General features: G+C 48.4%; 1 protein-coding gene across 3 annotated transcripts; it reads right to left on the minus strand.

The window, feature by feature from the left end:
* Nucleotides 1–2,993: 2,993 nt before the first annotated feature.
* Nucleotides 2,994–7,473, minus strand: LOC136636542 (DNA polymerase delta subunit 4-like). 3 transcript variants are annotated; one of them, XM_066611672.1, is made up of 6 exons: nt 7,215–7,473; nt 6,109–6,293; nt 5,828–5,977; nt 5,562–5,669; nt 5,000–5,111; nt 2,994–3,977 (listed from the first exon to the last, which is right to left on the minus strand). In XM_066611672.1, the coding sequence occupies exons 3-6, from the start codon at nt 5,922–5,924 to the stop codon at nt 3,953–3,955; spliced, it is 342 nt and encodes a 113-aa protein (XP_066467769.1). In that variant the 5' UTR covers nt 5,925–5,977; nt 6,109–6,293; nt 7,215–7,473; the 3' UTR covers nt 2,994–3,952. The 3 variants fall into 3 exon arrangements, with proteins under 3 accessions (XP_066467769.1, XP_066467767.1, XP_066467768.1); XM_066611670.1 differs by lacking the exon at nt 6,109–6,293; XM_066611671.1 differs by lacking the exon at nt 7,215–7,473 and having other exon boundaries at nt 6,109–6,918.
* Nucleotides 7,474–11,929: the final 4,456 nt, after the last annotated feature.

The following is an 11,929-nucleotide window of genomic DNA, read 5'->3' on the forward strand; positions in this document are numbered from 1 at the left end:
GAAGGCGTTCAACACGGTCCCTCACCAAAGGCTACTGAAAAAACTCCAGTCAGGGAATTAGAAGGCAGGTCCTTTCCTGGATTGACAACTGGTTGAAGACCAGGAAGCAGAAAGTGGGTGTCAGTGGGCAGTTTTCACAACGGAGAGGTGAAAAGCAGTGTGCCCAAGGATCTGTCCTGGGACCGATGCTTTTCAACCTCTTCATAAATGACCTGGAGACAGGGTTGAGCAGTGAGGTGGCTAAGTTTGCAGATGACACCCAACTTTTCCGAGTGGTGAAGACCAGAAGTGATTGTGAGGAGCTCCAGAAGGATCTCTCCAGACTGGCAGAATGGGCAGCAAAATGGCAGATGCGGTTCAATGTCAGTAAGTGTAAAGTCATGCAGATTGGGGCAAAACATCAAAACTTCACATATAGGCTGATGGGTTCTGAGCTGTCTGTGACAGATCAGGAGAGATGTTGGGGTGGTGGTGGACAGGTCGATGAAATGGAAAATGTGCAAAAGAGTGTGACTAAGATGAATATTGGGTTGGGGCACTTTCCTTATGAGGAAAGGCTATGGCGTTTGGGCCTCTTCAGCCTGGAAAAGAGACACCTGAGGGGGGACATGATTGAGACATACAAAATTATGCACAGGAAGGATAAAGTGGATAGAGAGATGCTCTTTATGCTCTCAAATAACACCAGAACCTGGGTACATCCACTAAAATTGATTGTTGGGAGAGTTAAGACAGACAAAAGAAAATATTTCTTTACTCAGTGTGTGGGTGGTCTGTGGAACTCCTTACCGCAGGATGCAGTGATGGGGTCTGGCCTGAACACCTTTTAAAAGGGAATTGGACAAGTTTCTGGAGGAAAAATCCATTATGGGTTACAAGCCATGATGTGTATGTGCAACCTCCTGATTTTAGAAATGGGCTATGTCAGAATGCCAGATGCAAGGGAGGGAACCAGGATGCAGGTCTCTTGTTATCTGGTGTGTTCCCTGGGGCATTTGGTGGGCCGCTGTGAGATACAGGAAGCTGGACTAGATGGGCCTATGGCCTGATCCAGTGGGGCTGTTCTTATGTATTATGAAGAGTTTGATTGTCAGTGTTATTTTAATGATTACTGTCAGCTGTCCTGTTGAGACCTTTGGAGGAGATGGAAGGGTATGGGGGTATTAAATTTTTAAAAAAATACAGTATCAGTTATGTTCAGTAAGTACTTTTCACATGGCCCAAGGAAATTATCAGTTCCCTAGAAGGGAACCTAACACAGCACCTAATTGCCTAGAACAGTGGTCTCCAAACTAAAGACCGCTGTGCGCTGCAAACAGCCTCCCTGCCACGACCAGAGCTTACTGTTCTGCCAGGAAGGCTGCCATTGGTGGCAACAATCTCTTCCCATATTGGCTTTGTCTGCCAGGAAATCCTGGTGCAGAGCCTGCTGGGGTGGTAGAATGTGGAAGCAGTGGGGATGATGGAACAAGGGGAGAAGGGGATGGATGGCGACAATGGTAGTCTTCTCTGCGGAATGGTAAGCTCTGTTCACAAGGGGGAGGGGATAGTGAGGGCGCTGATCCAGCCCATGTGCTGTGGTTGGAGCACCATGGCCTAGAAAGCTTTTTTAGAGACAATCCTTTAGCCATGAAAGAAGGAAAGAAAATCACAAAAGAACAAATGGTTGATTGTGGAGTCTACTAGTAATAGAGCTTCTGCTGGGATGAAGGGTGCTCTCAGATGGACTCCTGGTAGGTGTGGTCTCAGTTTTGGTTAGGAGTTTGAAAAAGCTTTAAAAGTTAAGTTAATTGTAATAGAGTGGTGCTCAAGGATAGGAACAAGCTTCATTTTAAAAATGTACTTCTTTATTTTTCACACTTTTGCACCACCTCTCATCTGGGGGACCTCGAGGCGATTTACAAAATAAAGCATAAAACAATATGCAACTCATATTTAAAACAACCAAAAGCAGGTCAGGTGCAAAGGGGGAGAAAACACTGAGCTATCAGCCAGCTGCTGTGTGAATGACAGAGTGCACCCCCCCCCCTTTCAAAGTCCTGGTGGTCTTCAGGCACCTCTGAAAAGCCAGCAAAGGGGGACGAATACAGATCTTTCCTGGGAAGGAGTGCCACAGGAATGATGTACTATAAAGCAGCTTTCAGATACCAGGTCCCCCCTTCTATCCTAATTTAGTTAATTAGGTAATTGGTAAATACGTACCTTGGTGCGTACATTGAACCAAATCTCTTGCTAATCATTTGGTCAACTCCGCAGTTAGGAGTACCATGCCCAGACTAGAGAATGACCCACAAAGACAAAGTAGGTCACAAACAGCTACAAGGTGGTGCTGTTGCTTCTCACTTTGAGACCCTCTGTGCAGCTCCTGCTACCCCTTTCACGTTCTGCACAAATTACTCAAATAATTTCACAGATGATGCCTGCAGCAAAGGGGATAACCTAATACTACTATTTAAGACAGTGCTTTCTGGTTTGCAAGCATTTTCCATGTTGCTCTGTATGGCAAACATTACTATCTTCATATTGCAGCTGAAAGGACTTGCCAAAGGTTACCTAGGGGTGGGGAGAGTGGGACCAGCCTCCAACACTTAGGCCATATCCTCGCTGGGCTGCTTGGATATGCAGTAACGATTTCGCTGGTGCAGATCCAAGTAACCCTATTGGGGTGGCTGCCACACGACATGTGATACGGGGAGTTAAATCCCCTTACTGTGAGTCGCACAGCAGCCATCTCCTACCCTGTGCCGGAGACTGGGCTGCCAAGTTTCCTAGCCACTGAGCTACACTGGCTCTCCCTAACACCAGCAGTTACTACTGCTGCAGCCCCTGTCATTTGACTTGGATACAGAAAAGTCATGGAGTACGGAGAGAGTGTAATTTGTAACTTGTCAGCATTTGCAGTCAAGGGAGAAGGATGTGAAATTGGGATGTGGCAACTGTTGGTCAGTATGATAGGAGACTTGGATAATATGAATGTTTGGGCTGCCAAGGCAGCTGCCTTGGCATGTGATTTGGAGAGCAGGCGGTGGTGTACAGAAGGGGACCTAGATGGTGGGGAGATGCCCTGCTAGAGGAAAAACAAAGTGTGTGTGTGTGGGGGGGGGCGATTATGAGTGTAGCCACTGGGCACCTGCTGGGTGGGAAGTTAGATGCTCCTGTTATATGGCATAGGCAGGATTTAAATATAGATCTTCCAGTGCCACTTGCAACATACTGGCTGGCTGCTTGGAGCCTTGGCAACCAGACTCTGTGGGGTGCTCAATATGAAATCAGTTCTGAGGGGAATTTTAAATTGCTCTCATGCCCTGATGTTTCTGTGGCAGAGAGGAGCGGCATTTTACAGCACACAGAGAAGTCATTCACATTGTGCTTTTTGATAAGGCACAGAGGGTCCACAGTGATTAGGACAGGTGTCCTAAACAGTGGCCTCAGTCTTGGGAAACTGCTGAACAGTGAGGACTAACTGGCATTCAAATTTGGCCAGAGATGAGCATGGATTTCTTCATTTACCTTTGTCTTGCATATTATGGCCAGTCCTTAAGGAAGCCTGATGGGACATGGGCCTGCCTGTCATTTCCATTCTCCAGTTCCAAAGCATCCTTTGCAATGTCATTCTAAGCCTGACTTCACAAATTATTCCCTGCTTCTTCAGTCCAGCAAATCTGCAAAAATCAACCACCCCCTTTTCTTGGCAAGGACCACCTTTGCTTGCTAGCAAGCTTTTATTCTTCTGCCCAAGAGGCAGAAGACTTTCAGAGCCTGGGTCTAGCCACAGACAGACTGGGCTTGACACATGTGTGGGCTCCAACTGGTTGGCCTATGTGGGCATCTTTCCAGAGCGCCTGCCTCCCATCACAGAATGTCCCCACAGGAATGAAGGGATGGTCTGGTCGGCATCAGTGCAAAGCAGCAGGGACACCTTGCCAGCTTGAGTTGCCCCCAGTTGTTCTCCTCAGAGTGAGTATTCATGCCACAGACTGCAAGAGAGAAAGATTCAGAAGGTAGTTACTCTGGGGAATCCTGGTCTGGAATCACATGTGCCCTCTCCACCCCCATACCAAGCAGCTGTAATGGTCTACGCTCTTTCCAGCGCCACAATGGCGGCCTCACAGCAGACACAATTTTACGGTCAACTTAAGCAAATGATCTATCCAGAGGCAGAATGTCTCACGGCTCTCAGCTTTCAGGGACAGGAAGCTACTGGCTGGTGGGAAAGATCACATGAGGGTGGGAGGGAAATGAATATACAGAAGGCAGCAAGAGAAGGGAAGTAAAGGGAAAGGTAAACTACAGCAACTTGTATTATCTAAATATCTACTGGCTACTTAGCATTTTGAAATTCCTAGTTTTCCTCACCACCATCAACTGAGGTGATCTGGGAGCACTTAGGCCTATAGCAAGGATGAACCTAAGAAGGTGTGGAGCTAATCAGTGCCTGGATAACAGACCACCAGCCGGCCCCTTGTGAAGTCTTCTGACCTTTCCAAAGGTCTTAATCTAGGTTCTCAATTTAAACTGTGTTAGGTTCAGGCACAATCTTAAGCACTGGGATTGTCTACCGTGCTCTGGTGGGCAAAATTTACCACAAATCTAGACACCAAGTGTAAGGGAAGGACAACTGTCTATGTGCCTTTGCTAGTCACTCCTCTCCTAATGCAATCTCTGAAGGCAAAGTAGAATCAGATTTTTGTTTCTGTCACACCTACGTGCTCTTGATCCTCTTGCCATATCCTGGATCAAAGTGTTTCCAACATAACCACTGGTCTTCACTGCCATTGTAACACAAAGTTTAGCCAAAAAGTCATGCTATTGGCCTAGAACTGCCAAGCCAGCCTCAACAGTCCTGCTGTTCCAGCCAGATCCCTCCAATTCTACAGCACCTACTTCTCCTGCACCTCTGGGATGGGGAAGTAGAACGTCTGTATTACGATTACTGAATATTTGTAGATTACTTAAAAAAAATTCTTAAATGGTTCCCTGACCCAAGGCTTGTACTAGCCTGTGCATAATGATGGAGTCTTCCCTGTGCTTCAGCAGCAGCTCCCGCACTGTAGCAGGAGGGCTGAGACCCAATGACTCAGCTCTTTCCCAGCGCTGCAAGCGGGTGATTCCTGTTGGTCAAAGAAAGCAAGAGATTAATGATGGTGTGTCAGTAGCTGTGGGCTTCAACTAACTTGCAGTGAAGGACAGCCTAGTGAAGTGAAAGCTGCTTGATAGCACAAGAGAGGTCTTTGCTCGGTGGATCTTATAATCTAAAAATGGGAAATGTCTGGCCAAGCCAGGTCCAGAGGCAGTATGCTGCTGATTACCAGGTGCAAAAGAACAATAGTGGGAAGGGGCATGCCTTCAACACCTACTTGTGGGTTTCCTAGAGGTAGGCGCTACGTATTTAGTAAGAAATACAATGCTGCACTACAAGGACCTTGGCCTAATTTAGCAGGGCTCTTCCTGTTTCTTATTAGGCAACCAAGGAATATGGATAGGAGGATAAATCCGAAGAATGTGTTCATTTCAATCACATACGCTTAGCCCTTGTTTCAGTGGAGGCCGGGCGCTCTTACCTGTGCAGGGACCATACTCCCAGCTGAGGTCAAACTGCTTCAGTGTCTCCAGCTGGTCTGGTTGTATAGCATCTTGCAGGACAGATTCTTCCTGGACTGTCACCGTTTCTGACCAAAGATAAATTGATCAGTAGTACATTATGTGGTGGCCCCAACTGCTTTCCCATGTATGAAGTGAGTTAAGAACTTTCTTTATTTCTACCTCTAGGAAGATATGCATTAGCTGATAGCTTATGTATTCCTCATTTTGCTTTGGAAATACTCACCATGTGGTGGGCTCTGAGCCTCTTTTACTTCTTTACTGTCTCTCTTTCTCTTCTTCACTACTTGGAAAGAATCTGTGATGAGTTGTTTCCTGCCCATGGCTCAGTGTGTCGATACCCAGAGAGAATTAGCAGACTGCTCTAAATAAGGGGCTGAGGAGAAGCAAGAGACTTTTAGGCAGCCTGCCAACTTGTCTGTCAAAACCACTTCACTGAACCAGAGCCTGCCTACCCAAATGGATTAAATAATTCCAAAAGCGATCACTGCCTAGACTTGCTCTTACCTGGAACCTCTTCCGCTAAAGACAAGTGGTAGCCTAGGTTTACTTAGTGATGAGGGAATGTACTCTGCTGCAAATGGTCAGAGATCCTACTCCTTTATCAGTTTCACCATGTTTTCAAGGATGAGCATTGGCAATAAAAATTTTTGGAGGGAGCCCAACAGAGTAGTTCAGGGTCCTTTATTCTCCTGTTCAAGAAGGGGAGAAGACAGAAGATTGGGAGAAGCTCAAAGGAGGCTGCTTCTTTCTAAAGGCCCACTGGATTGCATTGATTTTAAGAATGACAATTCAGTACATTAGCCCCAGAGAGATTGGCTAAGGATTGTCTACAAAGGGCAAGAGCGTAAAAAAAAAACACCAGCACAAAAACGTTCAAGCCCCATCCTGTTTCCCTGAGCAGTGAGGAAGAGGACTCAGGATTTGGCACTTTCTGTTTCTCCTGCCTTTTTGAGACCTCAAGAAGGGGTTCCTCTATTCAGGCAGCTCTAACAGCTCACCTTTCCCAGGGTGTCCAGATATAACCGCAAAGAGGACAAGGCACCCCAAAATATAGAACACCCAAGAAAAACATAGGACATGACGAAATAAAAGCTAAAAACACTTGTATATTGATTTCATGTCGTTAATTTAAACACTATATTACTTCTTAAATTTAAAACTAAATTACATATAGTTTATTAATTACAAGAAGGTTATGTGCTGCCTGCAGGGGCTGCTCCTGGGGGAAAAGGAGGACATGGAAGTTCTTTTCCAGGTCACAGCTTAAAAAAAGGACATGTCCTTAAAAAGAGGATGCCTGGTCACCCCGGCCTTTCCAGGGCAGCCGAGCCTCCTGCATCCAAAGTGACAAACGTGTTTGTCCCTTGCTAGGCACTGAAACACAACTGCCCCCCTCCCCTTCGTTCCTCCTGGTTCCCAAGCAAGCCAGAAGTCCAGCCAGCCCTTCCTGCATCTCTCTGCCCCCCCCCCGCTTCAGCCAGCTGAGAGCTTCCTCCCGATCCTCTCTCCCGATGCCTCGGATGAACCGGGAGCGGGAGGGCTGGCTCTGCCTCCGGTCCTGGTGGGCGAAGAGGCAGCTCCTTGCGCGCGGGATGCTGCTGCGTCATTACCAGGATGCAGGCGGTGCTCCCAACGCGTCCAGGGGAGAGGAGGGCCAGACGAGCGCGCGGGGGGCGGGGGTGCCTGGCGGTGCCTCCGAATCCCACACACGCAGACGCCCCTCGGAGGCACCTGCAACGGACGCCGTCACGGTCGCTGCGGCTGGGCTTGAATCAGCCAATGGCAGCGTCGCTTTCGCTTGGCCTTCAAGCAGAAAAAGGAAGTGAAAGAAGACTCCTTGCTCTCGGTGCCTGGAAGTGGCGGATTAGATCTCATGTGCCTCTCAGTGCAACCCCTGGGGGCTGCGGATGAGAATAGGCCCCTTAGCCTGGGAAGGCAGCTCATCTGAGAGAAGGAAAACTCTGATCCCAAACCTCCACTGCCTTGTGGCTACATCCAGTTATGGAAAAGGCTTCAGGAGTCAACTTCAAGGCAAAATCCAGAGCCGGAGTCCCTGAGGCAGTTCCTGGCTGAACACAGTCACGTTCTGGCAACTCCTGCGACGCCACTGGAACCATTTCAGCGACGTGGAGAGGGGGGATTTGCTGCATGGGAAACAGTCTATCCTCCATATCTACTTTACCCAGGCTTCGCGCACTGGAGAGGCCACTCTGTTCCAGAACCGCCATTCAGAGCACAATACCATAGTCGTCCAAGACTGAAGGATGCCAACAGTGGCCCCCAGTCAATGAGAGGGGTGTTTTGTGCCTGTGACCTCAAGTTGGTTTGCTCTTGCGTGTGTTTGCCCCCCCCCCAACACACACACAAGAGCAAACAATCTTGAGCTAGCTTAAGGAATTTCCCATGACAGCACCTCCCCAACCCTGTACACCTATGGCCCTCCCAGTGCTGCCTTCTGCACCAACATGCGCAGTTCCTGACTCTGAGGACTCTCTGTCCTTTTAAGCAGGGGTCTCCAAACTTTTCAGCATGCGATCACTGGCAAGGTGCCGAGGGAAAACAAACACATTGTAAACATGAAATTGAAATAAATACCTTAGAGGTGGAACTCGAATGAATGGGCTCCAAGTTCCAGGATTTCTCCAAGCACCAATTTGCACCACAGAAATAAAGCACACATTCAAATGGACTCCCTTTGTCCCACCCCATAAGCAGCTTACTTACATGGACAGGAGTAAATACCCCAGAACCAGTACTTCACAGGAAACATCAGGAGCATGTTCTGAGGGCTGTGGAGGCCTCCCTGACCCTCAGAAAGCCTTCAGAGCACCCAAAAATGTCACTTCTGGCTGGTTTTTCAGGACAACCAGGAGGTTATGGTTTTAGGCCTTTAGAAGGCATTCTGAGGCAGGGCATTCTCAGAACACCCTTCAGAAGCAACCAGAGTATAGCTTTGGTCACATTGGGGTAAGTGGACCAGAGGCTTGCAGGGGCTTGTCACAGGCCAGATAGATGCTCACTGCGGGCTGCATCTGGCCCCCAGGCCAGGGCTTGGAGACTCCTGCTTTTAAGGACTGAGCTGGATTACAAAGGTGTATAAGAATGCAGCACAGGAGGGGGCACAAGAACTGTAGAAGAACAGCATGACTATGCAGAATCAAAGATGAAGAGCAAAAGGCAGGAGCGGCCCACCACCCTCATTTCTTGCCCCTCTTTGCAAACAGCCATTTGGATGGCAGGGATTATGGAGATAAGGGAAGTGGCATCCCTGTGTAAGACAATGTCTTACTTGCCTGGCATTGGTGTCCACCCAAATGGCCACATTCCGTTGGAAAGACTGAGGAAGTGACAAACAGCAAAGCAAGCTGTTATGTCATTGTTGAGGGCAGGGGAGGGTTTTGAGATTTCACATACAAATATGGAGGAGCATGGTAGCTTCACAACAAACCTGCAAGGTAGAGCATACTGAGAGGTAGTGACTTGCCCAAGGCTTCTCTCTGGCCTTTGTGACTGAGGTGGAGTTTGAGCCTAGGTCCCTCATGTCTGCACCTCACTGTGTATCTTTTGCACTATGCTCTATCATCTTTCTTCAAAACCTTGAGCCTGTGTGACCCTGGGTAATGAATGGGATTTCCACTTACCTTCTGCATCTCAAAAAACTTTTCCAGAACGCTTACTGGCTAATATCTCTTCCGTTTACCCCCAAACCTGAAACACATTGGTCACTCATGTTGTCTTCATTTTTTCTTCCAACTCCATTCTTGACCCTCTGTAATCTGACTTCCACCCCCACTGAAACTAGGGGCCTGATCCAATCCAACATTTCAGTGCTGATGCAGCCATACCAACAGGGTGTGGTCTGCATCCTGCAGTGGAGGGGAAGCCCAGGAGGCCTCCTCAAGGTGAGCACATTTGTTCCCTTACCTCAGGACTGCATTGCGGCTGCATCAGCGCTGGAAAGTTGTATAGGATTGGGCCTTGGAAAAGACCCTCTATAATAATAATAATAATAATAATAATAATAATAATAATAATAATAATAATAAACTTTATTTATACCCCATCCTTCTCCCTAAAGGGACCAGGGCGGCTTACAACATGTTAAAAACAGATTAAAAACATAATTTAACAGATAAAAACATAATAAAAACACATTAACAGATAACATAAAACAGTAGTCAGTTAAAAAGTCAAATAAAAAAGCAGCAGATTGTAGAGGAATCAGGCCTGTAGAAAATACTAAAAGATGTTAAAAATGTTAGCTTTGAGTTCTGAGGGAAGCAGAACCACAGCTTACAAGTTGGTTCAGGGAGCAAGTGTAGATTGCTGAGTCAGCAGAATCAGCAGGCACCTGGGACTGACACACCCTGGGTGTGACCAAGCCAGCACTGATTGGCTAAGCCAGGGGTGCCCAAACCCCGGCCCGGGGGCCACTTGCGGCCCTCAGGGGCTTTCAATCAGGCCCTCAGGCAGCCCCCAGTCTCCAATGAGTCTCTGGCCCTCCAGAGACTTTTTGGAGCCTGTGCTGGCCCAACACAACTGCTGTCAGCAAGAGGACGACTGTTCGACTTCTCACCTGAGCTGTGGGACAAGGGCTCCCTCCACTACTTGCTGTTTCACGCCTGTGATGCAGCAGTGGCAGTGAAGGAAAGGTTGGCCTTGCTTTGTGCAAGGCCTTTTATAGGCCTTGAGCTACTACAAGACCATTCATTCATTCATGTAAGTTCCATCTCTAATATATTCGTTTATGTAAATTTATTCAATTTTGAAATGTAAATTAATTCGGCCCACGGACACAGTGTCAGAGAGATGATGTGGCCCTCCTGCCAAAATGTTTGGACACCCCTGGTCTACAGCAAGTACAAGACAAGGACAAGAAGAGAGACAAAATGCACAATTGGGACACTAAGGGCACAATCCTAACCTGCGCTGGTACGGACAGGTCAACTGGCCTGCGCTGTATTCAGCACAGGTTTGGTGCAGCCTGAAGTGCAACTTAGAGTAAGGGGATTTTTACTCCCCTTACCCCAAGCAATGCCACAGGTAGCCCTATGGGGCTACTCAGATCTGTGCCTGTGATTTTTGCGGGCACAAATCGAAGCAGCCCACGTAACGTTGCTCGGGCTGGGGATGGCAGCTTGGGCTCTGGTCTGTGCCACCACAGTTGGCCCCACCCCCCTCCCGGGCCTGATCCTCACCCTGGGCCACCCTCCCTCCACCCTGAAATGCCCCCTCCCCACCTCCGTTCCTCCCTTCCTCTGCCCTCTCCCACCCCCTGTACCGGTCTGTTTGGGCCGCCACAAACTCACCCTGTCTTGGTGCTGCTCTGGTGGGCCAGTCTGCTCCTGAGTAGCCACAAACATGCTTTAATAATAATAATAATAATAAAACTTTATTTTTATCCCGCCCTTCTCCCTAACGGGACCCAGGGCGGCTAACAACATATTAAAAACAATAAAATTTAAAAAACATTAATACAGACAGATAAAAACATTTAAAAACACACTACAGGGCCATAAAAACAGTAGTCAGATTAAAAGAGTAAAAGAGCAGATCACCGAGGAAACAAGCCTGTAAAACTAAAAGATGTATAAAAAGTTAAGAAGGCCAGAAATCAGAAGGCTTGTTTAAACAACAGTGTTTTCAGGCCTCGCCGAAAGCTCTCAAGAGAGGGAGCCATTCTCAAGTCAAGGGGAAAGGAGTTCCATAATGTTGGTGCCACTACCGAGAAGGCCCTATTTCTTGCAGCCACCCCCCGGACCTCCTTGGGTGGCGGCACTTGCAAAAAGGCCTTCTCTGATGACCTGAGATGGCGAGCCGGATTGTACGGGAGTAGGTGGTCTCTAAGATATCCTGGCCCAGAGCAGTATAGGGCTTTAAAGGTCAAAACCAGCACCTTGAATTGGGCCCGGAAACGAATGGGCAGCCAATGCAGCCCCCGGAGAAGCGGGCTGACAGAGTCAAACCGCCTGGCTCCGGTGACCACACGGGCCGCCGCATTCTGTACTAATTGTAGTTTCCGAACCGTCTTCAGGGGCAGCCCCACATAGAGCGCGTTACAGTAATCTAACCTCGATGTCACCGTGGCATGGATCACCGTGGCCAGGTCTGCACGATCCAAGTACGGTCGCAGCTGGCGCACCAGCCGAAGCTGAGCAAAGGCCCCCCTAGCCACAGCCGCCACCTGGGAATCCAGGAGCAGCTGCGAATCCAGGAGGACCCCCAAGCTGCGAACCTGCTCCTTCAGAGGGAGTGCAACCCCATTCAGAGCAAGTTGATAATCCAGCACCTGCATCGAGGATTTCCGAACCAGGAGAGCCTCTGT

This window comes from Tiliqua scincoides, chromosome 1 (genome assembly GCF_035046505.1).
Source record: "Tiliqua scincoides isolate rTilSci1 chromosome 1, rTilSci1.hap2, whole genome shotgun sequence".
In the NCBI taxonomy this organism is placed as follows: domain Eukaryota; kingdom Metazoa; phylum Chordata; class Lepidosauria; order Squamata; family Scincidae; genus Tiliqua; species Tiliqua scincoides.